A 25788-nucleotide genomic window follows, 5' to 3' on the forward strand; every position below is an offset into this window, starting at 1 on the left:
TAAGCAGAGGACAAAAGTCTAAGAGGCTTTCAAGTGGGTCATTCCGTTGAGAACAACGATGCACACGTGACATGAGGACATGACAGATAGCTTCCCTTTCTGACAAGGAGGGTGGGGCGTCCTGTCCTGTGGGGAGAGGATGTTTCCAGACTGCCAGACGTAGGGCCGTCGCCCCACAGAGAGGAATGTGGTGAGGTCATTGGTCACAGCCTGGAGGAAGTAACAGCCCAGTGGACTGGAGAGAGAGTCCTGGAATCATAGATGCCCTGCTGGAGAGGACCTCCGTTCATCCAGTCCAACAGCCAAGGCCTGGAGGCACAGGAGGACAAGCCTGCGGTCACCCCCATGGTTAGTGGTGGAGAAAATCTGAAGCCCAAATCATTAGTTCTCAGATTTGGGCTTCTCCCGGTATGTCCACTGTGGCACAGTCCGCATGTATTCAGAACATCTCTCTACCCCACTTCTGACATCCCGCAAGCTTCCTGGGCATACCCTAAAGTTTAGGGGTCTAGGCTGGATGCTAACATTGCATCGTGCCACCTAGAAGCCTTGGTTAAACCGCAGGCCGGGTCTCTTCCTCCCTGGTCATGGTGAGCTCTTCAGAGTTCCCTTGGATGGCGAATACCCCCACGGTCCGTGTCACTGATGGGCTGATGTGTTGGTTTGTGCCTCCCCAAGGCGTGCAGAACAAAGCCCACTCATTCTGAGGAACAAATAAGCCCTGGCTGACATAAGCATTCCATCTATCGTGGGCGTGTGCTCTCTGACCTAGTTATTTCACTGCCCAGAGCAGCCGAAGGTTTCCAGGAACCTGCCGAACTCTGGAAGAAAGAGACAGTTGGCATTTTTGATGCTGTCCTTGAAAGAACCTCTGGATGATTTATGATCTCCCGCCACTCTGGGCAGGTCAACTCTGGTAGGCAGGAAGGGAAAAGTCCACGTTCAGTGTCAAGTCACAGAGCAGATGGGGTCAGTTCGCTCCCGGCTCTGGCTGGTGGACCCAGTGACCACACCCGTAGCTTGGGTGTGAAAGGCAAGGACTAAGAGGCGAGCAGTCTGAGTCCTAGTCCCAGCCCTGCCCCGCCCTTGCTCAGTGACCTTGAGCAAACAGCCAGGGTTGCGGATTCTTCAGGTTTGTCTGGCTTCAGCCTCCTGTGATTCCCTGAGACCTGCTGTTATCACCAGGATGGATGTTAGATCGGAGTCAGACACTTTGTGTTTTGTGTTCCCGGGAGCCCTGCACACCTCTGGACTCCAGCTGTCTGTTTCCACGTCCATGTCCCCCCAAGACCCCATGCTGCACGGGGGGAGGGCCTGTGTCCTTTACCTCTGTGTCCCCAGAGCTGAGTCTGTACCCAGCTCATAGTGCTTTAGGCTGTTTATTCTATGAAGAATGAATGCATGAATGAATGAATGATTTCCAGTTGCATAAGTGGGATCACTCGGTAAAAAAGCTTCGACACTCTGCACCTGGGCTGTCCCATAGAAATATAACATGAGCCACAGAAGTGGTTTTAAACTGTCTCGTAGACATGTAAAAAAAAAAACAAAAAAAAAAAACAAAAGAAAAGAAACAGGTGAAATTAATTTTAATAATATATTTCCCTTAATCCAGTGTATCCCAAATATTATTATTTCAACATGTAATCCATATAAATGCTATTAATGAGATCGTGTCCATTTTGCTTACCGAGTGGGTGAAGTCTAAGGTGGGCGTTTTACTAGAGCACATCTCAGTCTGGACTGGCCACGCGCCATGTGCTCAGTGTGGCTGTATTGGTCGGGGCAGCTCTAGAGCAGTGCTGGAAAAGCCTTTTGCCTGAAATCCCTAAGCAGAAATACATGTGATGGAACAGCCCATGCACGTAAACCTGAAACAGAAGTTTCCGGAAACAGTGCTTACCTCTACAACATGCAAAACACTAGGCTATGTCCTACTATATTCTACCGTGCTCTTAAAACGTGATTGTAACCCACGGAGTTGACTGTGGGTCTAGAGTCCATGACATCACCCCAGGGGGCTGGGCTTCTCCCCAGTGCCCTGCTTCCGCCCCTGGCCTGTGGTCCCCTGGGCCAGGGCTTGTGCTTGGGGGAAGAGCAGGGCCAAAGAGCAGGTGGGGAAGGCATCGTGGGGTGGAGCATTCAGGGGTTAGTCCAGAACCAGGAGCAGCCGAATGCTGGAGTCAGGATGCAGGTCAAGCCCAGGTCAGCAAAAGGAGCCAGGCGCCCACAGACAGTGCCAGGCAGGCTCCGCTGTACACCCAGGCCGGGGGCCTCCAGGGACACCGCCCACCCTGCCGAGCTGGGGGTACAGGGAGAGGGTGAGACACACTGGCTCTCCCATCTCTGTGCTGTGAATGCGTGTGCTTCAGGGATGTGGGCCCCACCTCTGGGGCCTCATCTCCAGATGTCTGAGAGCAGTGTGGACATTTATACGAGTGAGGCTGGGGGGAGACAGGCAGCTGTTAGTTGGAGTCTAAAGCTCTTGCATAAACCTTTCCTCCCCTGGCCGGTCCTGTAGGGCAGTGATTCATAAGCGTTCATCGAGGACTGCTTGGGCTGGGCCCTGGAATGGAGAATTCACGTATTCCACAAACATTTACGGTAATGGTTTCTGCTCCCCAGGAGCTCATGTCAAGTGGGGGAAACGAGACATAGCCTCCCTCAGAGGTCACCTGCCTTCAGCGGGGTGGTGAGATATAAGAAGTGATACCTACACTATATACCGTTTCCTGAGCCCCTGGTCACCGGCCGTCCTCGGGGTCACCCATTCCTCATAATCCCCACCCTGCCCGAGAGGTTATTCTAGCCTTTGACACATGAGGGGGTGGGGCTCAGAAAGCGCCCGTCGCTTCCCAAGGAGACGCAGGCCGCCTCCAGTCTCAGGCCAGCCGCCGGCTCCTCGCCTCCCAGGGAGAGGTCTCAACAGGAAACACTGCGGGTGGGTGAGGTGGTATCAAGCAGAGCCATGGCGGAGGATGGCTCTGAGGTGTTCCTGGGAGGCGGGCCTCTAGTCAGGTCCGCAAAAGGAGAAGGTGCTCTAGGAGGGCAGGGAACACAGCCCCAGATGAAGAACACAGGCGCTTCCAAACGCTCTGCGCTCTCCCAGAGCGACCTGCCACTCCCGTCCAGCCGCGGGCTCTTCTCTCCCGATGGCTCCAGAAACCCACAGGCTCCCGCTGTGGGGCCAACTGCCTGGTTTGCCTCCTGGCTCCACCAGGCCACTTACTTCATCGTTGGCCGCCCGTTTCTTCATTGTGCTGACTGGTGATCTGATGAGTTCATATACGTGACGTGTGTAGGACAGAATCCGGGGCCTAGTAAGCACTCAATAAATATACATCGTTGTTGCCATCGCCCTCCTGACAGTCGTCAGACAAGCCCCACACGGGCTGCTAAGTCCAAGGTTGCTACCTGTTTCTGTGTCCACCTGAATCCCTGAGCTGTGGCCCCTGCTTGCTTCGAGGACCCTGTTTGGGGTCTGCCTTGTCACAGCCTCTCCACTCTGAGGCCTTGGATGCTTCCAGCCGTGGTCCTGTGTTTTAATCAATTTTGTAAAATTCCAAGGAATTGGAAGCTTTACTGTGTGTGAATTGAATTTGTGAATTTGTGAATTTACAAGGAAAGGGAAACTTGGCTCTCACTTACTAACATAAGTTGCTCCTGGTAGTTCATTTTGGCCTTGGTGAGCCTAGATGCTGGGTGTCTCTGGAAACCTCCACAGCAGAAATCACGGAAGGAACAGACATGATGCCTGCCCTCGTGCGGCCTCCCACCCAGTGGGGAAGCAGACATGGAACAGACAGCCACCCGAGGCCTCGATGGGAGGCTGCACGAGGGGGCCCAGCTTAGACAGCAATCAGAAAGTCTTCTCTAGGGAAGTGCCCAAAGCTGAGGCCTGAAGGATGAGCGAGAGTTAGCTGGTGAGGAGGGGAGGAGGATGGGCCGGGCAGGGGGTCCAGGCAGGGGAAAACCTCAGCTCAGTCACGCAGCCAAAGGAGGTGGTGTGGCGGTGGAGGTGGGAGGAGCGGGCAGAGACGGAATGCTAAGGGAGAGGCCAGATTGGGGCAAACAGGCCACTTGGGGATTGTGGATTTTACCCTTCGATGCAGTGAGAAGCCGTTCCAGAACTTAAAATGGGGAGTGACTTGATTCAATATGCATTAACAGCACTCTTGGGCTGCCCTGTGGCGAATGTTGTAGAATGAGCAAGCAGGACGGAGCCTGGAGGCTGTTGCATTTGTCCAAATGGGAGAAGACAGAGCGGGAGGAGCGTAATGGCAGAAATGCAAAGCACCCAGATTTAGGGGAGCGAACAGGTGTGGTGGTGGATTCCTTGTCGACCACAGAGGAGGAGGGGGTACCAGAGATGACCTCTGGGTTCTGGCGAGAACATCAGGCCGGATGGATACCACTTCCCAGGATGGAGAGGGCTGGCGGAGAAGCAGATGGGAGATGATCCTTCTGCTGGCCAGGGAAGTAAAGGAGACAAAACAGACAACTTTTCCAAGAAGTTCACTCTGATGGAGACAAAAGTGACAGGCCAGACGGTGGACTCAGGGCTGTAAGATGGGAGGTGAATGTCTGAGTGTTAAGGGGCAGGACCAAGCGAGAGGAGGATGGTGAATGAGGATCAGAAAAACGGAGGTGGTCCCAGGCAGGGCAGGGACCAATGTGAGGGTCAGTGCAGCCCAGAACTCCCGGAGAGAACTGGGCTTCGATCCATGTTGATAGGCTAGACAGAGGGGAGGTAGCCCTGTGAGCTGAGTGGAGCCGACACTGGTCAGGTTGGGAATTCTCTCTCGCCAGCAGTGGGGGGCTCTCCTTGGTTATCTGGGTGCGTGTGAGAGCAGCTTCCATGCATGTTCACCGTCGGTCACCTACCAGATGATTTGCCCTCTCTGCCCAACTGTTCCCCTGTCCACACTCGGGCATGCCCAGCAGGGAGCACTGGCAGGAGATGGGCTGGGGAGAGGGGGGAGGCCAGGTATCTCTTCTCCCTACAAGGTCCCTGTAGGCTGCTGTGTCCCTCCTTGACCGTGGATAATGGCTCTTAACAGGCGGCCTCTCCATATAGCTTCTTTGCTCTCCTAGGTCGGACGCTGGCATCTTCCCCTCACTCCGCTGGCCGAGGGGCCGTTTCTGTGTCCCACTGTTGCTAGCCTCTGAGTGTTGGACTGTCTGTTGTGATTTTGTGATTTCCTTATACTCTGCCCATACCTTTCTTTTCTTTTCGTTTTTTTTTTTTTAAGATTGATTTATTTAGTTAGTTATTTGAGAGAGGGAGAGAGAGCATGTGAGGCGGGGTAGGGGCAGAGAGAGAGAGAGAGGGAGAGAATCCTGAAGCAGACTCTCTGCTGAGTGTGGAGCCCGATGCGGGGCTCGATCCCAGGACCCTGAGATCTTGACCTGAGCTGAAATTAAGAGTCAGACGCTTAACTGAATGAGCCCCCCAGGCATCCCTTACCTTTATTTTCAAAATCCCTTTTTCTAACTCTGTTTGAATCATCCAGTTTGAGTGTGCCCTCACTTTCCTGCGGGGACTCTGATTCTATAGGGATAGTCACCCCTTTTGGGTTCAAAATGCACAGAGTATTAAAGTTGCAGAGGGAACTTAGATGTCTTCTTACCCAGCTCCTTTATTCAAGGAAGAAAACCAATATTCAGAGAAGCTGAGAGGGTTGGCCAAGGTCGCACAGGAAGTTAGTAGCACATTTGATTTACTTTTAGGAGAGAAGTGAATCCCAAGACAAGAAACAATTCTCTCCAAGGAGAGGAGGCCTGGATCCTTGAGCTGATTATGGGATGCAGTTGGAAGAGTTTTGAGGATGGGAGAAACATGTTCTCACTGTCTAGGACTTTCTTGCCCACTTCCAGAAACTTGCCTTCAGAAGCTGTCAGCGGCACGTGTTTGTTTTCCTCCCCCAGGGATAGGACCCATCCACCTCAATGAAATCCAGTGCACCGGGAATGAGAAGTCCATCATAGACTGCAAGTTCAATGCCGAGTCTCAGGGCTGCAACCACGAGGAAGATGCTGGCGTGAGATGTAACATCCCTGCCATGGGCTTCCAGAAGAAGGTGAGGGGCTGTGCTCTGTTTTGGTCACTGAGCCCCAGAAAGTATGGGCCAGGTAGCCTCCTGCTTAAGGTTTCTAACAGGTGGCATTCGAGTGCTCTGATGATGATCTCAGAAAGGGCTCGGGCTCCGCTGCTGCCACTATTAACGACATTCATTAGCGTGCCAAGTGAGAAAATGTATGGATAAGCGCACTGCCCTTAGTGGCAGACGTCGGGCATCCACTGCGTGCCACACCCTGCGCGGGGACTGGACATGTGGGGTGATCACCACGCAGTCCTTTTCTGTGAGGGGCTCAGGGTCCGTATGTAGCGCCTGTGACACCCTGGGCCTGGTCCCTGTCCGAGGACCCCGAGGAACTACATCGACAGCAGATCTACAAGGTACACAAGGGTAAGCACAATACAGACAATAGTTTGGGACAGAAGACTGTATTTTGGTAACCAGAGGGAAAGAAAGGGGAACTTTAATAGCATTATACCAGAGGCACACCCTTCTCCTGATATGGAGTCTCTAAAAACCTACATCGTGTCTCCTGGCTTTGGGTGATCTTTCCCGTGGGGGTAGCCAGCAAGATGAAGTCCTCTTGGTCTAGCCAATCCTCCAGAAAGGCCCAGCCCGTCCTATTTACTGCTCTCCACTGTCCCATGTATTTGGTTGGGTCCTATGCACCATCTGCTACCCGGCTGGCCCGTCGGAAGAGTTTCTTAAGCGCTTACTTTAAAAATGAGCAAATGCAGACACATCAGGGTACAAAATGGCTCCCCCGTTGGGTTCTTGCTTCGACAGTGATTCCTGACCTTGGCACCAGCATGCCAAACTGGTCAGCCAGAACATGTGTTGTGCAATTCACTGCCCGATGGGGCCCAAAATGGGACCCGAGCAGCCCTCAGCCAAGCCGTGCGCTTGCCTGTGGACGAGTAGGAGCACGGGCCACAGGCCCCCAGCTGTGGGAGAGGCTCGCCGTCCCTAATTATCTGGCAGCGTTCGTTGCAAGAGAGCTGTACAAAGCCGGGGCGGGTGACATGCCACGGGTCCTGGTATGCTGTGGCAGCCTTCCCTTAGGCTGATTGGAGGTGGGTGGAGTGAGGTTTTCAACCCCAATGAAAGACCTAGGCCAAAGAAAGTGATGTTTTCCAGGTGCGTTTTGTGGTTGGGATGACTGAGCCAGGCGGTGAGCTCGGTGATGCCAGTGGAGGCACCACACTCCCAGCACCAACGGCCTCACGCTTGCACGGGCCCTCGGGGCTGCGGCAGGTGCTCCCTGAGCTCAAGCATGAGGCGTGGGAGAGTTTTACACCTGGTCGCCATCCCCTGGGAAGGAAATGGGCAAGGTCACCTGTGAAGGAAAGTCCCACGGGCCGTACGGGTTGTCTTGCCCCCGCAGCGGGCCAGCCTGTCACGTGGCGTGGCTCGGGGCTCCCAGGGGCACGGGCAACCACGCCAGGCTGAACTGGAGACTCCCAGCTGTTACCAAGGTGTTAGTTTGCCGGGGCCGCCATAACAAAACACCACCGACGGGGAGGTTTCCACCATAATAATGTTCGTCCTCACAGTTCAAGGGGCTAGAAATGCAAGATCAAAGTGCCAGCAGGGCTGGTTGCTCCCGCGGCCTCTCTCCTTAGCTTGCGGATGGCCACCTTCTCATGTGGCCTCACGCGGCCTCTCCGTGTGCATCCCCCGTGTCTCTTCCTCGTCTTAAAGGGCACCAGTCATAGTGGACTGGGGCCCACCCTTATGACCTCATTGAACCTTAATTACGTCTTGAAACACGGTTTTTCCAAATACAGCCATATTAGGGGTGAGGGCTTCAGCACAGGAATGTCATGGGGACACAAGTCAGTTCACCATCACTCACTGGCTGATTCCTTATTTAATTTCTTTGAGGCTTGAGGTTACTCCTCTGAAAATAAGGAGGTGAGAGCGTGACGTCCCTGGCTTCTCTGCCTCCCCCGTTCATTAGGAAATTGACTTTTCTCTTGAATGGCTACTAAAGACCACAGACTTGGAACCGGGTGGCTTTCGACATCCGGCCACCGTAAAGCCTCATTCTTCTCGCCACTGGGAGGGAGGAGCCAGGCCCAGGAGGCTCTGGGAATGGCAGGTGGGTTTACCGGGTGACCACCCTTGCTGACCTCCGGTTCACCTCTGAGCTGCAGGCCTGGCCTGGCCTGGCCGTGTTACCAAGCCCGTGTGTGGAATGTGAGTTGGAAAGTGCCCATGCTTCGTTTCAGGCTGACATCTGGGTCGTGTTCCCTCTCCTCCTACCCCCTCGCCTCCCAAAATAGGTGTGGGACTGGTTAACCACAACCTTATCAAAACACGATGCAGCCTTGCCGGACTCCACTGGCTGCAAGTGTTTTGCTTTCCCTATTGACGTTCAGGAGAATGTAGCCGTTTGCGCTCCGCTCCCTTCTTGCAAACCCCAGGCTGCTGCTTTCGAGAACCAAAAGAATAAGAAAAAGGAAATGCCAGGGTTATTTTCAGAAACTTTGAGGAGGATTGACCTTCCCTGGCAACCTCACTGGGTGATCAGAGGCTGCTGGCTGACCCCAGGCCCCTTGGGGTTCCACCAATCCTGGTGACGTCAGAGCACCTCTAGCTAGCGCGCCAGGCTGTTTCCATAATGCTGGCACCTCAGAGTGGGGCCCTGGGCATGGAGAGCTATGTCCTAGGCCATGTTAGAGCTTCATGGCTGGCCTCTTGCTCCTTCTAGTCCACTCTAGAAAATGAGAAAAGGTCCCCAATGCATCTTGAAGGGCCTGGACTCCTTCCAGGTAGAACCCTGGTCCCCGTCTCAGAGGCTGCTCCAGGCCTACTCAGGCTTGGGGAACCACAGAACAGCTTGGAGCCTTGGAAAGGGCTTCAAGGAGAGGCCCCAGCTCACCACTGGTGACCACGTGGTTTCCTTACCCCAGAGTCAACGTGCAGCCACGATCCTCAGCCAGAGCCTCCGAGACTTCCTGTGGCTTTAGGATGCGGGACAGGGATGCTGCCACGTGGCCAACCAACCTTGGGCGGGGGGCTGCACAGGCAGAGATGGACGAGGGAGAGAGTCCTCTGGGACCTCCTAAAGAGAGCCCGGGAACAGGGGCCTTCACAGCGGGACTTGAACTTGGGAGCCCCCCTGCTCTCTGGCAACAGGACGGTGAAACGGGGTTCTTCCATCTCCTCCATCTTCATAGTTCGTTGGCCTCAAGATGACAAAATGAAGTCAGTTTTCAGGAGGTGGTGGCCTAGGAAGGGGGCAGCAGGAGGAGCCATCTGTCCCCCTGACTGTTAGAATAGTCAATAAGGCAGGCACAGCCCACAGGGAATTCAAAAACGGTAACAAACCCGAATGAAAGTCACTCTGCTCTTAGCTTCACCGCCCGCTGGCGTTTGGAGCTTCAGTGCTCCCCTGGCCCACTGGAAGGGTCCACACCATGGCCTCCACCTCCCCAGGGTGCACAGGCTTGGGGGGGGGGCAGCTGGAAACCACAGCAGGGGAGGGGCATGGCCTGTGGTTACCTAAAGATGCCTCTGATGGGTTTCAACACACGCCCTGCCCAAGGTACTGGCCCTTCCTTGGTGTGTTGAAGCTGGGTCGCCTGCCTTCTGCCATTCTGGGATTTTCTCAATGGCTCTGCTCATTTTATTTGTGTTTTTACATAGACCCAGAGATATGGTAGTTGTGGGTAAAGGACGATCCACATCTAAGACCGTGTCCAGTGCCCACCTTTGCCCCAGACTCTCAGCCCGGAAACACTCAGGAAGACAAACGCTGGCCTCCCGAAGGCCAGCCCTCTTCTTGCCTTCTCAGACCCCTTCTATTTCTTCTGAAGAGAGTTTAGATTTCTGATGGGACTCCCCCCTAATGAAGATCATTGCTAGGATGCTGACTAGTATTTCTCAAGCACTTACTGTGTGCTGAGCCCTGTCTGAGCACTTTACATGAATCATCTGATTTAATTCTTCCTCTCCACAAGCCTGGGAGGGAGACCTGGCGTTATGCTGCCCTTGGCTTGTCTGTTTGCCAGGTGACCTCATTGACCTTGGCAGCCCCAAAGTCCATAATAAGAATTGCGACCCGTGCCCCAGGAGTTATGCTGTCGCTAAGGACTGGCGAGCCAACAGCCCAATGTGCTCAGGGTTTCCTGGAGGCATCACGCCTGTCCCAAAAGAATGCATTGCTAAGTGTATAAAGGAAGCAGAGTAAGGTGTTTGGATTAAGGGCAGCATATTTAGAACCCTTCCCCAGGCTCCAGATCTCTCTGCTTGAAGTCACCTAAGTTGGTCCATGCTTTCAGTCCGTAAGACTGGTCATTCATTCATTCATTCATTCATTCCAAAAGTAGTGCTGGAGAACCTAACATTTGTGAGGTGCTGTCTTAATTATCAATGATGCAGGAAACCACACAAACACAGCTCTGCCCTTGGGAGCTTACATTCGAGCGGAGGAGACAGACGTTAAACAAATTGTGAGTTGGCTTGATTTGTAACTGTTGTAAATGCTAAGAAGGAGACGTGTAGGCAGCGACGGAGTGTGTTCATGGCCACTGACCCCAACGAGAGGGAGTGTCGCAGGGTACGGAATCGAAAGGGTGAACCAGGAGCGGCCGGGCAGACGCGCACCTGTAGGTAGTGGGCTCACGTGTGACCTGTGTGACCCGGTCAAGAGAGTTGGGTAGCCGTGGAACCCGAAGGAAGGCCCGCGGGCCTGGGGGTCGGAGAACAGGATGCAAACGTGAGTAGCGGAGCAAGGGGAAGCCGCTGCCGTGTTCCAAGCCAGGAAGCCACACCAGCAGAGGTTTCTCTAAGCTGACGCTGGCTTCTGGCCAGTCAGTTGATGAAGTCCAGAGCGCAGCCAGGAGAGAGAGGAGGAGGTCTGCCTCAGGCGGGAGGTGACGGCTCTGGGACAGGGGGCTCTGCATGGAGTTGAGGGAAGCGATGGATTGGAAAGAGACTTTGGAGATCACATCCTCGAAGGAAGGTTTTGACCGGATATGGGGGGAGAGAGAGGACGGCTCTGGGATTTCCGGCTCGTATAACAGAGTAGATTGGAATCAGCAAAGCACAGCTTACAGGCCAAACCTATCCCCGCGCCTGTCTTTGTCATTATCGTTTCACTGGAACACAGCCACGCACGGCCATGGACACACCAGCCGTGGCTGCTCTTAAGCCGCGCGGCAGAGCTGAGTGGTGACGACACGGAGCACACGGCTCACGGAGCCTCAAATACCACCTGGCCCTGTAGAGAAAGTGTGCTGCCCCGGAGGAGACGGCGGAGCCTTTTGTGGCAATAGGGAACAGCGGGCGGTCGAGCACAGGTTTAGGGGGACGCTGAGAAGATGCCAAGTTCAGACTTGGGGTCTCCCTGGTGCCAGGTGGAACTGTCACATAGGCAGTTGGCTACAGGGTCTCAGAAGGGAGTTCTGGTGGAGAAGACGGTGGGGGTGGGGCAGATGAGATCGGGAGCCAGAACCAGCTGACAAAAGGGCCCCGGAAGAAGTCTCGGGGAATTCCAACATTTTAAGGTCTCTTGAGGCATCCTCCCAGGAGTCTGATTCTGAGGGCAGCCCTCCCCAGTAGTCTCACGGAAGGGAGCAGGGGTTAGAGGCACGTGCAGCTGTGGTGCGCGGTGGGGGTCAGTGCACAGGCTTCGAGGCCTGGGGCTGCCTGCGGGTGGGGACCTAATACGTAAGGTCATGCTGGGCAGGCTGCAGGCACGTGTAGACTCTCAGTGATGCTGTTGACTCTGACTGTGTCCCAGGCAGGACCCCCTGGCTTGGGGGAAGTTGCGACGGGTGGCAGTACGGTGGGGCAGCTCCCCTCTGCTCCCACCTGGTGACTCTGCCTTTCTTTCTGTCCACAGCTGCGCTTGAACGGCGGCCGGAACCCCTACGAGGGCCGGGTGGAGGTGCTGGTGGAGAGGAACGGGTCCCTCGTATGGGGGACGGTGTGTGGCGAGAACTGGGGCATTGTGGAGGCCATGGTGGTCTGCCGGCAGCTGGGCCTCGGGTTTGCCAGTAATGCGTTCCAGGTGAGAAGCCCCCATCTTGGACCCCCCATCCAGTGTGGCCCTACCCCTCCCAGTCAGCCCTGCCTTCCCTGCGCCTTCCCCAGCTACCCGGGAGGTGGACAGCAAAGTGCCCTGGACGGGGGGAGGGGGAACAGGAACCTCATCCTGGCCTCAGCTGTGCCCCTCACAGCCCTGAGTCCTAGGGTGGGTCATGTTCCCCTCTGGCCTCTGTTTCCGCGCTACAGAATAAGGGGCTGGACTCTGGTTTCCAGGGTCCAGTCCGCTTAGAGCGCTGGGATTCACCCTGGGCTGAGGGCTGATTCTGGGGTGTGCTGATGTGCCTGTGCAGAGGGAAGCAACTCAGTCCTACGGGGCAGTGGAGACCACCGAGCCCAAGGCCCAACACCCCAGATGCCTTAGCTCACTCCCTTGGAGGCCCCTCCGGCCAGACTATGTTTCCCAACTGGTGTCTGTACTCACACCTTCTCCCCTTGATTGGCTGGTAAACCTCTAAGCCTTGTCCCATCATCTGTGCCCTCCTCCCGCCGGCCCCTTTCTGAGAGGGACTCCGCTAAGCCCCTGCCCCAATCAGAAGGCAGCAGAGGAGAGGCAAGAAGTGTATTGGCTTCAAAACTCATTGACTTCTGGACCCTGTATCGTGAGGACACATTGTCAGAAGGAGGCTGGTGGGGGGGGGGGCGGCAGAGATGGGAGGCTTGAGGTCTCTTCCCATCTGTACCCCCACCAGCCTGCTGTATAATGATCTGGGGCAAAGCAGCTACCCTCCCATGCATCCCTTCTTCTCCCTGTGACATGGAGTGAATAGTCCCAGGTCCTCAGTGTCCTGGCTCCAGAGACTTTCTCAGTATCTGGAGAAGAGGAAAATGGCAGGAGCCCCCATCTTGCTTTGCTAACCCGACTCCAGCTCCCGTGCCCAGGGGCCCTGTCCCTCGGAACAGGATTTCTTAGGGAGGGACTTGGGTCAGATCCGAAGGCTTGCAGAGCCTGACTGCCCGCCGCAGGCCGGCCGGGTCCAGGGTAGGAGCTGAGACCTGAGCAGAGGCTGCCCTGTGGCTCCTCATTGCAGCATTCAGAAGGACTGGCCTCTGGGAGCCCTGCCCACACCCTCCGGGCTCCGGGCTTCCCGCAGCGTCTCTGCTGATGCTGCTTGGACAAGCCAAGGCACTGTCTGGGGCTCCAGAGAGAGGAAAAACCAGTGCTCCTCAGCAGAGCGCTCGTCCAGCTATTTTCGTTCCCGATCAGCTCATTCTTAAGACACCTGGGCCTCAGCAGGGTCATGACGTGGGCCTGGATCTGCCACTGATTACACAGCCTGTCCCTTCTCGAAGCCCCGGTTCTCTCTCTAGAGGATGTGGGGGTTCTCTAGGTAAGCAGAACGAATAGGATGGATGCATATTGTGCTATCATGTGTGAATAGATTTCTTCTCTCCTGCCAATTCTGATCGATCGGTAGTGTCTCCCCGGAGCACTGTGCTGAGAGCACATGCAGGTTCAGAGGAGAGAGGGCTATGACGGACTAGTCATGTCTGCCCTGGGCTCCGGGCTAGGGACCGAGCAGCAGGAGTCACATGCTGTTCCTGACGCACAACATTGGACAGCCGTTTGACCAAAACCTTAGCTACGCTTTCCCCACGGGGACCAGGGACAGAACCGGAGCCTGAGGGTCTCCCCTAATCCGCCACCAACAAACTGCATGACTTGGGGACATGGCTGTGTGGGCCTCCGCTGTCTCCATCTAAAAAAATGGGCTCATTTAGCTTTAGCCTTGGGATTTTCCCGAGGCTGAAAGTTGACGGAATATGAGGAAGTGACAATGGGGGGTGACACGCTTTCCATTTCTTTTGATTCCTCCAGGAGACCTGGTATTGGCACGGAAATACCTACGGCAACAAAGTGGTCATGAGCGGGGTGAAGTGCTCGGGAACGGAGCTGTCCCTGGCGCACTGCCGCCAAGATGAGGACGTGGCCTGCCCCCAGGGCGCGGTGCAGTACGGGGCTGGAGTCGCCTGCTCAGAAAGTGAGAGTCCCGGAGGGTCACATCCCCCCCTCCCCGCCAGGATCCAAGAGGGGACCAGAGTCCCACTGGATATTCCTGGCCAGGCTCGGGGCGTCTGCCATGAGTGGAGCCAGAGAGGAAAGCAGAGATTAGTTTTAAGTGAGAAGCGCTGGGGGCAGGAGGAACTCCCCCCAAACACACACACACACACACACACACAAGCCTGCCACTTGCCTGCTGACAGTGGGAAGAGAAGCGGGAGGGAGGGACTGGGGAGTCTGGGAGTCTTGGGTTCAAATGGCAGGGCCGCTGTAGACCAAGTGACCTCCGGTTAGCTCTGTCACTGAGAACTCCTTGTTCTTACCAGTTAACGAGGAAGACAGCACCTTCCTCGGGGGCCGCGTCTGAGGCCAGGGAAGGAGAACAAGGACATGCTTGGTGTGTGTTGGCTTCCTTCCTCCCACCCTTCTCCAAAAAGCGTTGCTTGTTTTCACAACTTGGAGACAATTTAGCTTCCTGGTGAGTCCCTGGGAATCCTAGAGAGACTGAAAACATAGAAGGGGAACCCCCGCCGGGACTCAGAACGGCCCAGCTCTGAAGGCTCCCTTATGCGCTGAGAGAGAGAAGAAGGAGGAAGCACTAACCACGCAGCCCTGTGGGCACGCTGCTCTCCTGAGGCCCCCGCGCTGCTCTCCCACCCCTGGCCTGATAAACCCATGCTTAGCCTTCTCCCTTGTCAATCTGGGAGGTGCAAGAGGCCCCGGATCTGGCCAGAGAACTTGAGAGCAGATCCCACCTGCCATTTATTAGCTGATCTTGGCAGAGTTGATTAACCACTCCAATCTCCAGTTACTGTTTTTCTGAGACAGTGGAAATGAAATGTGACAGTGAATATGGGCACGTGCACGGGACAATGATGCGCCATCTTACCGTCGTGGAGCTAGGGGATGTCAGACCTGAGCTAGTGAGCTTCACGCACCCATTGACCCCTTTAGATAGCCTGGCATTTTCGAAGTCTTGTAAGGCGGGCCTGGCCACCCCGGCGTGAGCTCATCTGGACAGACAGTGCTGGCTGTCCGTCCTGTCTGAGGGAGAGATCACTGGCCTCCCCAGGAAGGACATCCGAGCAGAGAGAAGCAGTCGGGGGCCTCTTCTTTGCTTCTTAATTTATTTATATTTGTAATCTACCATCATTCCAAGAGGAAAGTAACATAATATAAACCTAAATAAAATTCAAGGTAGCATAAGAGAAAAGCAGGGTTGGCGAAAAGGTAGTGGCTCAAAATGGAACCGAGAGAGAGGGGTAGAGACCTATACATTTACTGTTGGGAGGTCATAAAATTCACTGTGAGCTTCCTAACGGCCAAGGAAAGAAGGAAACCTGGTCATTAATGTCAGTCACAGTGTCCATGAAGTAGAAACACACCCATGAAATTAGAGAAGCCCACTGTTCTAGATTCTGAGATGGAATTTCTCATGAAGACAGACAGCTATGAGATAAACAGTGCCCTTGACATCTCATGGCAGATGAAAAATAAGTTTCATGGGGCTCCTAGAACCCCGCAAGTTAGGCTAAAGGCATCACTCAGAGTGACGACTGGGGGGGTGGGCAGTGGCCATTTGGGCAGGAACACAGCTCTTGGCGGATCTGGCTTAATGCACGTTAGAGTATTCAGAGATGAAGTATATTTTTTGAGCCACCCTTTGCAATTACTTTTTCTCATCCAACCAGTTCCACCCTGTATCTGTAAGTCTTCCTTTCTCTCTCTTCCTCCTGACCGCCCCCCCGCCGCCACATACAATCCATCCTCATTGCTACCTGTCCGTGTTTTCTCCACTCCTTCTACCTCCTTCCTCCCGCTGTCTCGGCCTGTGACCAGATGCCATTCTTCCAGACTACGTTAGTGCAGAGGCTCTTTGGCGGGATTCCCCACAGTGATGTGCCCCTCCGATTGCGCCCCCTCCCCGAAGCCAGAATCAATGCTGGTCTCCCACTCATACCTCCGTCCTGTTCAAACCCGGCCAGGCTTTCCCAAGGCACTTAGGTGAACACAGGGACTTGCACAAGGCAAGTGTTGTCCAGCCTCATTTGGGGCCACTTTCCACCTCCCACCCCTCCTCGGTGGCCCAACCATGCAGGCTTTGTGCTCTTCATGCCTCAGGGGCCTGGCACATGCTACTTAGCCTTGCAGACCTGCTTCCTCTAATCCCTGCTCATCCTCCAGGGAGCAGCTAAAACCTAACTGCCTCCAAGGAAATCCTTCCTGACCTCCTCCCCCAGTCTGGGTCCCCCGGTTATAATTTCCAACACCCCCTATATTTCTCCTTCTAGCTCTGGCACAACTGTAAGTAAGTAATTAATATGGGCTTCTGTCTGTCTCTCCGGAGACAGCGTAATGTCAGCCTTGTTCAGCACTGTCCAGAGAGCCTAGCGCAGGGTTTGCCTGAACACTTGGGGTGGACGGGTGGATGAATGCACGCTTCGGATAAGCTTCTGGCGGATGTTTCAGATGATAGGGAGGTCGAGGCCCCATCGCATGGCAGGTGCTAAGAGCACAGCTCCCAGGCTACCAACTAACTGTAGACTCCGGAGCTGGAGCTAAGGCTGGCCTCCTCTCAGGAAGAGGAGCGAGTGATGGAGGCCCGTTTGCTCAGCTCAGAGGTAAGCACAGGGGCTGTCCATTGAGTACCAAGTGTTGTACAGACCATGAACAAGAGACTCACCACACCCTCCAGTAAAAGTGTGCCCAGGACACTCTGCCTCCTGGTGTGTGTCCCCCAAGAGGAAGTATTTCTCTACCTGTGTGCCCCCTTCAGACTCTTCAGTTCCACATCCAAACCCCGCAGGTGGACTTGCTTTTCTCTAGAGGCTGCCGGCCCCGGGGGTAACAAGTATGTCTTGAGAACATGTATGCTCCTCGTGCAGCCTGGGGGCCACGGGGAGCGTTCCAGGCTCTAGTGACCTTGAGGGAAGCAAAGCTCAGACCCACACCCGCCTCAGAAATTACAAGCAACTTGTTAGAAAAAAAAGGGTGGGGCTTGTTGCAAATAATTCATATATAATACTTTTGTGAATTAAAATGAACTAGAAATAGTCAGTGGAATAGACTTATAAAGGGAAACTTCCAGTTAATCATTTCGTAAAGAAGCTAAACCTTCTACTAGGATTGTTTAGTAAACAGAGACTGAAGCCATTGGTAATTTTTTCTTAACACCTGCTGTGTGCAGTGTGCTCACTGAGTAAATCAAGCTTCGTTTTAAAAGATGCACTGGGGCCGGGGGCGGGGGGTGGAGCCGGGGTGACACAGTCAGTTAAGCATCGGACTCAGTTCTGCTCAGGTCATGATCTCAGGGTCGTGGGATCGAGCCCCGGAGAGGTGTTGGGCTCCGCGCTCAGTGGGAAATCTGTCTCTCTCTCTCTCTCTCTCTCTGTGCCTCACTTAGCTTGCACTCTCTCTCCCTCAAATAAAGACATATATCTTAGGGAAAAAAAAAAAAGATGCCCCTGGGGAAACATGTAGAGCAACAGTGTGAGTGGAAACTGAAAGGATCTGTTAAGAAGGTAATGGAGCGGGCGCCTGAGTGGCTCAGTCGGTTAAGCGTCTGCCTTGGGCTCAGGTCACGATCCCGGAGACCCAGGATTGAGTCCCTCATCGGGCTCCCTGCTCAGTGGGGAGCCTGCTTCTCCCTCTGACCCTCCCCCCTCTCATGCTTTCTCTCTTTCACGCTCTCAAATAAATAAATAAAATAAAATAAAAAGAAGGCAATGGAACGACACGCATCAGAGCCTTGAAAACATGCAGCCTTTCTGCCCAGCAATTCCACTTCTAGAAATATATTCTAAAGAAATAAGTTATAAGTTACATACACAGATTTACTGCAGGATGTTAATCACAGCTTTATCTTTAAGGGTGAGAATGGCAAGCAACCAGTGTATCTAAAGATATGAGATAGGGTTATGAATTCAATGTTACGTAGCCATGAAATGCATGTGGTAATGGATATTTATTAACAAGAAAATATGTCAAGATACATTTGAAGGGAAACGGTATTAGCAGACTGTAAATCTACATACAGTATTATGTGTGTTAGAAACTCTGTGTGTATCCCTCCTGGAAGGGTCGCACCAAGGTATCCATTGAGCTCGCTCTCAGGCAGCCACAATATCATTGCTGTGGTTTGTTTTTTATTATGGGAAATCTCCAGCCACCCAAAAGTAGAGAGAGCACGATAATGAACCCTCGTGCACCATCAGTCAAATTAAACAGTTGTCAACATTTTGCCCATCATTTTGCACGGATAGCTGCAGAGGTGTCCAAGAGGACTCTCGAGAAGGGGAAGAGGAATTTGGAGCAGCATTCTTCAAGAAAGGTGACCTTGAGAGACTATGAGCCAGCCCCAGATGGTGGTGCTAGGCAGGGATGGGGGTTTGTCCCAGCTCAGGAATCAGAAGCAAAAGACTTGGGAGGGGTGAGGGGGCTCTCATCTTGTTTGAACATCGTGTCTGCCCTCCGCAGCTGCCCCTGACCTGGTCCTCAATGCGGAGATTGTCCAGCAGAGCACCTACCTGGAGGACCGCCCCATGTTCATGCTTCAGTGCGCCATGGAGGAGAACTGCCTCTCAGCCTCGGCCGCCCAGACCAACCCCACCACAGGCTACCGACGCCTTCTGCGCTTCTCCTCCCAGATCCACAACAACGGGCAGTCCGACTTCCGACCCAAGAACGGCCGCCACGCGTGGATCTGGCATGACTGCCACAGGTGAGCCCTCTTGCATCGCCAGCAGCCTACACTGGCCCAACACGCTGCAGGCCTGCATAGGATTCAGAATTGCAGGGTTCCTTTGAGAGCTGAGAGGCCACACATCCAGGAGGCAGGGTCTCCCTACATTACAGGGGGCCCGGGTCACCACAGTCACCTCGCACATTTACTCCCAGCTGCCCCGGCCCACCTCACCTTCCCCAAACCCAGTCTCGTTCTTGCCTCCAGTGCCGAACATTAGGAAACAAACTTTCAGTACCCGATGCTTCTCCACTGACCCTTTGGTCAATGGTTTTCAAGTGCATCTACGGCAAGTTCACACTCTGCAGGGTGCTTGGGGTTCTGCAATTTTGGGACTCTGAGTTCATTTATAAATATATTTGAGGGGGCACCTGGGTGGCTCCATCCGTTAAGCGTCTGCCTTCAGCTCCGGTCATGATCCCAGAGTCCTGGGATCGGGCTCCCTGTTCAGCGGGAGTCTGCTTCTCCCTCTCCCTTCCACTCCCCCTGCTTGTGCTTTCTCTCTCTGTGTCAAATAGATAAATAAAATATGTTTTAAAATATCCTTAAAATATATATATATTTGAAATATCTTGAGGAAGGTAGTGGGTATGGAGACAAGAGTTTTAGGCCCAGTAGTCATGAGCCCTGATCTCTCAACCCAGCCGTGCCTCCAACCAGCTGCGTGATGTCAGGCCATCCGGGCCACATCACCCGGGACCTCCAGCATCCCTGCCACCCCTCAGCCTGTGGATGTGGCCCCAGTGCTATTAGTTCTGCACAAGAACAGAAATCCTAGAGCCAGCCCTAGCTGGAGCCAACAGAAGCCACCCGATTCATGGCCTTGCCTTATCTCTTCTGTTTCTTTGCCTTGATTCTGACTCTAATCCAGAGCCCACTAACCGAGCCTGTTCAGTTTCCTGCTGGGTCCGGACTTGGGCAGGTAGAGGGAACAGAAGAGAGCACACTTTTGAAAATGAAGGGGGTAGGCCCTGCCATGCAACAGGGCAGCAAGCCCCCAAGGGGTCCACAGTGAGTGCCCCCCCGGGATGCCCTCCGTCTCTGCGGCAGAGCTCCCTGCTTCTCACAGGGAGGCCCGTGGGCTGGCAGAGTCGGCCCGTTGCAGACCTTCGCATCAGAATCTGCATTTTGACAGGATCACCAGGTGATCGTGTGTATATCACGTCTAAGTCTGAGAAGCCCCGGCCCAGCTGACCACTAGGCATCCTTCCAGTGGGAAAACATACTGACCGTTGTGAGGGGCACGAGAACTGACATTTATTGACCCCCTTCTGAGTGCCGGGCACATGGAAGCCTCATTCTCAAGGGTAAGGGAATGGAGGCTCAGTGTTTATATGACTTGTCCAGGAAGTCCAACGGGAAGTTGCTGGGCAGGGATCCCCAGCTCGTATCTGTCTGACTCCAAAGTGTGTGCTCTTTCTGTTACCTCTGCTGAATCTTCATCAGCAATCTGTCCTCGTCTGCTTCTCCATGTCACAACAGATGGTCCAGTCACATTCAGATTGGTTTAGGGTGACGCCTGGGTGGCTCAGTCAGTTGGGCGTCTGTCTTCGGCCCGGGTCATGGTCCCACGGTCCTGGGATCGAGCCCGCGTCGGGCTCCCTGCTCAACGGGAGCCTGCTTCTCCCTCCCCTCCCCACTTGTGCTCTCTCTCGCTATCTCTGTCACTGTCTCTTTCTCTCAAATACATAAATAAAATCTTTAAAAAAGAAACAGGTTTAGGGATAGAACTGTTCAATCTGTTTCAAAAGAAAAGACTAGCATAGAACTTAGGGTGTTCGTTTTCCTTCATAATTATTATCCATATGTTTTGAATGTCCTAATTAGCCAAAGAATTTTTGGTCTCTATGTAGAGGCATGTCAGCCTTCTGCAGGGTGGATGTCAAAGAGTAAAATTAAAGTCGTGACCAGATTGGTGCCTGATTTCCTTTAGAGGGTGGGAGCCCTGGGGCTGCGGGGGCTGGCGCTGCCCGCTCTAAGTTGGACATAATTGCATCTCTGTCCCACACGTGGTGGTCCACCCAGACATTACATGATGGGAGTTTCCGTGGGACATCTGCTTGCTCTCCAAGCAGTGGTCTGTCCTCCAAGAATACACATGGTGACACCATGGAAGTGTTTCTTCTGATCTGGAGACCCAGGCATTCCGATCTCTACCCCACCCCACCCCCTGCTTTTCCCGTCATCTTTGCTTACAGATGTTCCAATCGGTGGTTTGGGAGGAATGGGTGGAAAAAACATGCTGGCCATATGTCCCTTCAAGCTGCCTCTTCCTCACCCATAACTGAGAACCTATGACCATGGGATCTCAGGGAGCATAAGAGGGTCCCCCTGCCCCCAGCCTCCAGAGCTCCAGGGGACATCTCCAGGCTCTGTAGGAGGACCTTTGAGTAGGACTTCTGGACCCAAACCTCTGTTGCGTCCCTTTGGGAGTCTAATGAAAGCAGGCCCTTCTTCCACTCAAAAAATATTTCTAGAAGATTTACCATCCTATTTCAGCAGATTTACAGACTGTGGAGCCAAAGTTGAGAGCCCTGGCTCAAATTAGCATGCATGGGGAAAATTATCACTCCCAATGCAATTAATGCTACAATGAGGAAATATGTTCTTTGAAAGCCTTCAAGTGAAACCTAAAGACTGACCCCATTAGCAACTTCCTTGCCAACCAGACATGGAATAAAATGCCCTGAGTTGTCCTCTCTCATATGCATCATGCCCTTGGTCGATGACCCTGACTGTGCCCTAGGGAGCGGGGCCACACCTGTTTAACTGGCACGTCATGTCACAGGTCCCACAGGGTCCAGACGGACCTGGACACAGAGCAGCTCTGCCCCTGCGTGTCACACCGCAGGCAGCCCCACGAGAGGCACTGGGAGCTGGCGAGCAGGGCGGTGGATGCCCAGCACAGGTGTCTGCCCAGCGAGTCGGGGACAGCCCTGCTACCGAGGGAGAGTTTTACTCTGCCCGGCTACCAGCATGTGCAGAGCAGGCCCCGTGTTGGATCAAAGCCCCGCAGATGCGGTGTGGCCTCTGGGAGCCAGTTTTAGGCCCTTGTCACATCCATAGGGCCTTGTTCTGGCCGGAGGGCTCCCAGCACATGGGGAAGGTGGGGTGGAGCGAGCAGAGGCCCTCGCCCTTCATGACAGCACCTCCTGGACCTGGAACACCTCCCCCCCCCCCCCGTATTCTCTGCAATGGGGACAGCAGCCTTGTCCCAGCTGCCGCTGAGCGTCAGCCAGGAAGCACCAGAGGACACGTGGCTGGTGGGGGACAGGATGAAGGGTGACAACATTTCTACCGTGCGCACTGACTCTCTGATTCCGAGTTTCTGTGGGCCCCAGTGCCCTAGGATAACAAAGGATATGCCCAGACCCGCCCTCTTCCTCTGGACTAGCTTGCTCTAGCTTCCACGTATCATCTGCTTCTGACACTGATACTGTGTCTTAGAGGACGAGCTCTGCAGTCTTATGGTAGAAGGCCATCCTTCCTTTTATCCAAATTACAACGACTTCCACCAAGTGTCAGGTCACTCTCGCTCTCCTTAGGTTCTGGAATTTATTTTTTTTATTTTTATTTTTTTGAAAGATTTTATTTATTTATTTGACAGAGACAGCCAGCGAGAGAGGGAGCACAAGCAGGGGGGGTGGGAGAGGAAGAAGCAGGCTCCTAGCAGAGGAGCCTGATGTGAGGCTCGATCCCAGAACGCTGGGATCACGCCCTGAGCCGAAGGCAGACGCTTGACGACTGCGCCACCCAGGCGCCCCTGGAATTTCTTTAAAAGTTTTAATTTCCCCAGTTCTACCCCACAGATCCGGCCCGTTGTTAGACTTCCAAAGGTCAGGGCAGCTCAGCCTGGAAAGAGGAAGTATACCCTTATCACCGATATGTGCCCTCCTGCCTTCCTGGGGGCCCCATCTGTATTTCCTGGGGGGCCTGGGGGGTGTCCTGGCCTCTCCAGCCAGCCAGTGGGGAGGGAGACGTGGCCCCAGGGGTGACGTCCACACCTGTCCCGGAGGTAAAGCACGGGAGCTCCGGGACTGCAGCTAGCTGGAATCTAGAGGCTCCAAACCAGCTGTTTCCCTCCTCGTGTTCGCAGGGGAAAAACTGAAGAGCTAGGGAAAACTCTTAAATCAAGTCTGCAGGAAGCAGGGGGAGCGGGAGAAGGTCAGCCTTACAACAGTCCATCTGTGGACTCCGTCTGAATTTTGTTTAGACAACGGAACATAAACCCATTTCTCTTCAGTCTTTCCAGCCAGTAAACATGGTAACATAAACCCCTCTCTGAAAGATGCAGACATGTTTTAGGCAATGAGTCAGACCTCATGTCTCATCCTGCTCCTTCGAGAAGCCAAAATAGACTCGTTCAAAGTCATCACTTCGACTTGCCACAAAATGTGTCCTTGTGAGTGTTCTCAGGGGGCCCCTGGCTCAGCATCGCTTTACAGAAACATGAGCGACCTGGGAAAAGCCCAAGTTAGGAACTCCTGGCATTATTTTTAGCACGAGCAAACATAGGAGGAAGGGGGAAAGAGCCTCTAATTTCCTCTCCGAAAACCTATCGTTTTAATTCCCCTCTTGCCTCTGTCCTGATTGCCCCTGCTCCCTCGGAGGGAGCCAGAGGCCAGCCCCGTGAGGCCTGGGGGGTGAGGAAGCCTGGGCCCGGTAGCAGGAACAGTAGCGATGGTGGTGGTTACGAAAATACTACTTGTGGTACCACTGTGAGCGGGAGTAACCAGGAGAGTTGACAGGTGCTGAGTACCCCTCTGTTCCCAGCCGCCTGGGAGGTCTTCCTGTGGTTTCTCTGATTCTAGTCCTTGCCGGACTCCTAAGAGCGGGTCCTGTGATCATCCCCTCTTTCCTTTTTCTCCGCGTGACTTGGGTGCCTCGTATTTCTGTTTCCCCATTTGCCCCATGTCCGAGTGATGCTAGAGACAAGCGTGTTCAAAGAGTTGCACACGCCTGTGATACACACGTTGCGGCTCAGGCTGGGCCTGGCCCGCCCGCGGCCGCACACGGCAGCCATCTTCCCTTGTTTATTCTGAACCGAGCGCACCACTTTCCAAGAATCCGCATCTGTTCTCAGTCCTCCGGAGCCAAGAGACGGGACACTGCTCTGTAAACGACTCGCAGGGGCAAGAGCCCCCGGCACGGGAGCTCCCTCCTCCGCTCTCATCCCGAGCCCACAGGCAGGCGCCTGCCAAGCTCCGCCCCTTCCCAAGGCCCCGAGAGCCCCGCTGCCTTTCTCCGTGTCCCGGGCGAGGGGCGCAGACTCCTGCCGCTCACTCCGCAGCTGGTGCGGTGGGCTGGGGCCTCGCCGCCTGGAGTCCGGGCTGTGGAGGGTCTCGGCCGGTCCCCCCGGCTCTCCCGTGCCCACTCTTCCCGCCTTCCCCCTCCCGCACGTGCCCTCCCCTCCTGTTCTTTCACTCCCCGCCATACCCCCGCTTGGAAAAGTTGCGCAGAGACCTGGGAAAGTCACTTTTATCAGTCTGCAGGAAGCGTAGCAAACAGCAACGGGCTGGGAGCCACTCCAGTGCCCAGGAGGCTCAGGAAAAGCACGTACCACAGAGCCCTCAGGTATCGGGCGCACGGCAGGCCCTCTGCCCCCCAGCGCACCTGGCCAACCCCCCAAGGCCTCCCGCGGCGCGTGGGGTTAGTCCCGTCCTGCGGGTGAGAGCGCGAGGCCCCTCGGCGGGGGCGCAGCACGGTTACGGCTTCTGCTTCTGCCCTCCCTCGCCTCAGGCCCGCCCACCCTCTCCTCTTCCACAGGCCGCGCCTTTGGACCACGCGGCCGCTCGAGGCCGCTGCTGGCTGGTGGCGGCGGCTCCGGTCACTGACCTGTAGGCCCTCTCCCTCTCTTTCTCTCTCTCTCGCTCCAGGCACTACCACAGCATGGAAGTGTTCACCCACTATGACCTCTTGAACCTCAATGGTACCAAGGTGGCCGAGGGCCACAAAGCCAGCTTCTGCCTGGAGGACACAGAATGTGAAGGAGGTATCTTTGTGTGGGTGGCTTCAGAAGAACTCCAATGCTCCCATCTGTCCGGGAGCCCAGGCCTGACACCGGACTCTGTCACCCTGGCCACTGCCGACTCTCCCCGTGACCTTTCTCCCTTCAGGGCCTTCCGTGGCTATAGCTTGGGGCTGGGACATGTGGGTAAGGCCTGGCTATGAAGGTGCTGGATCCCCCAGGGTTATGCCGATGGGCACTGGTGGGTCCACATGGTCCCCTGCGGGAGGCCCAAACCTGGCACGTGGTCCCCTCCGCCTCTGGCTGCCACAGCCTCTCTCCCTGTGTTCCAGCACCGAGCCCCCGCCCCACAGGCTCATGCCCTCCGAGTACAAACCCAAAAGACCCTCTCTGAGGTTCCCGGGTTTCTCGACTCCCCCAGACAGGGGCAGCACTCTGCTCACACCTCGAGGAGGCCGCCACAGCTGGTGCCCTCACGGGTGGGCACACCTGCCACCTGACCTGACCGGAGCTCGGGGGAGACACAGCGCTGCTTCCCCATGTGCCCAGCGCTTCGAGTAGTGCCCTGACCTGGTAGCCTCTCCATAAATGTGCGTTAGTCGGTCATGGACACGCCATGCCGTGAAATCACACACACGAGTGGGTTTGGAGCACCTACGTGTGCCAGACACACAGACCAGACCTGAGCCCACATCCCAGTGCTGATTCTCCAGAGGGGGGCAAGATGACCCCCACGTTAAGCTAAACAACCACCACCAGAGCTTTCCCAGGTCAGCACTCACTTCATTCCCAAGCGAATGGGAATGCCAGAGTGGCTAGGAAGGGCTTTGTGGAAGAGGGGCACTCGGCTGGCCCTAAAAGGACAGATGGGATGTGGGTAGAGAATTGGGCAAGAGGCTCCGGGGCCATGAGAGCAGATCGGAAACCCACACGGTGGGGACAG

General features: G+C 54.8%; 1 protein-coding gene across 3 annotated transcripts in view; it reads left to right on the forward strand.

Moving 5' to 3' along the window:
• LOXL2 (lysyl oxidase like 2) overlaps nucleotides 1-25788 on the forward strand; it is an 88045-nt gene that overhangs the window by 58255 nt on the left and 4002 nt on the right. For all 3 annotated transcript variants that reach the window (XM_008702068.2, XM_008702069.2, XM_008702070.2), the window contains exons 7-11: nucleotides 5929-6080; nucleotides 11932-12099; nucleotides 13954-14116; nucleotides 18613-18856; nucleotides 24754-24869. In XM_008702068.2, the coding sequence (XP_008700290.2) occupies nucleotides 5929-6080; nucleotides 11932-12099; nucleotides 13954-14116; nucleotides 18613-18856; nucleotides 24754-24869 (843 nt within the window). The remainder of the gene's footprint in view (nucleotides 1-5928; nucleotides 6081-11931; nucleotides 12100-13953; nucleotides 14117-18612; nucleotides 18857-24753; nucleotides 24870-25788) is intronic.

Source organism: Ursus maritimus, unplaced genomic scaffold (genome assembly GCF_017311325.1).
Source record: "Ursus maritimus isolate PB19 unplaced genomic scaffold, ASM1731132v1 scaffold_11, whole genome shotgun sequence".
Lineage (NCBI taxonomy): Eukaryota > Metazoa > Chordata > Mammalia > Carnivora > Ursidae > Ursus > Ursus maritimus.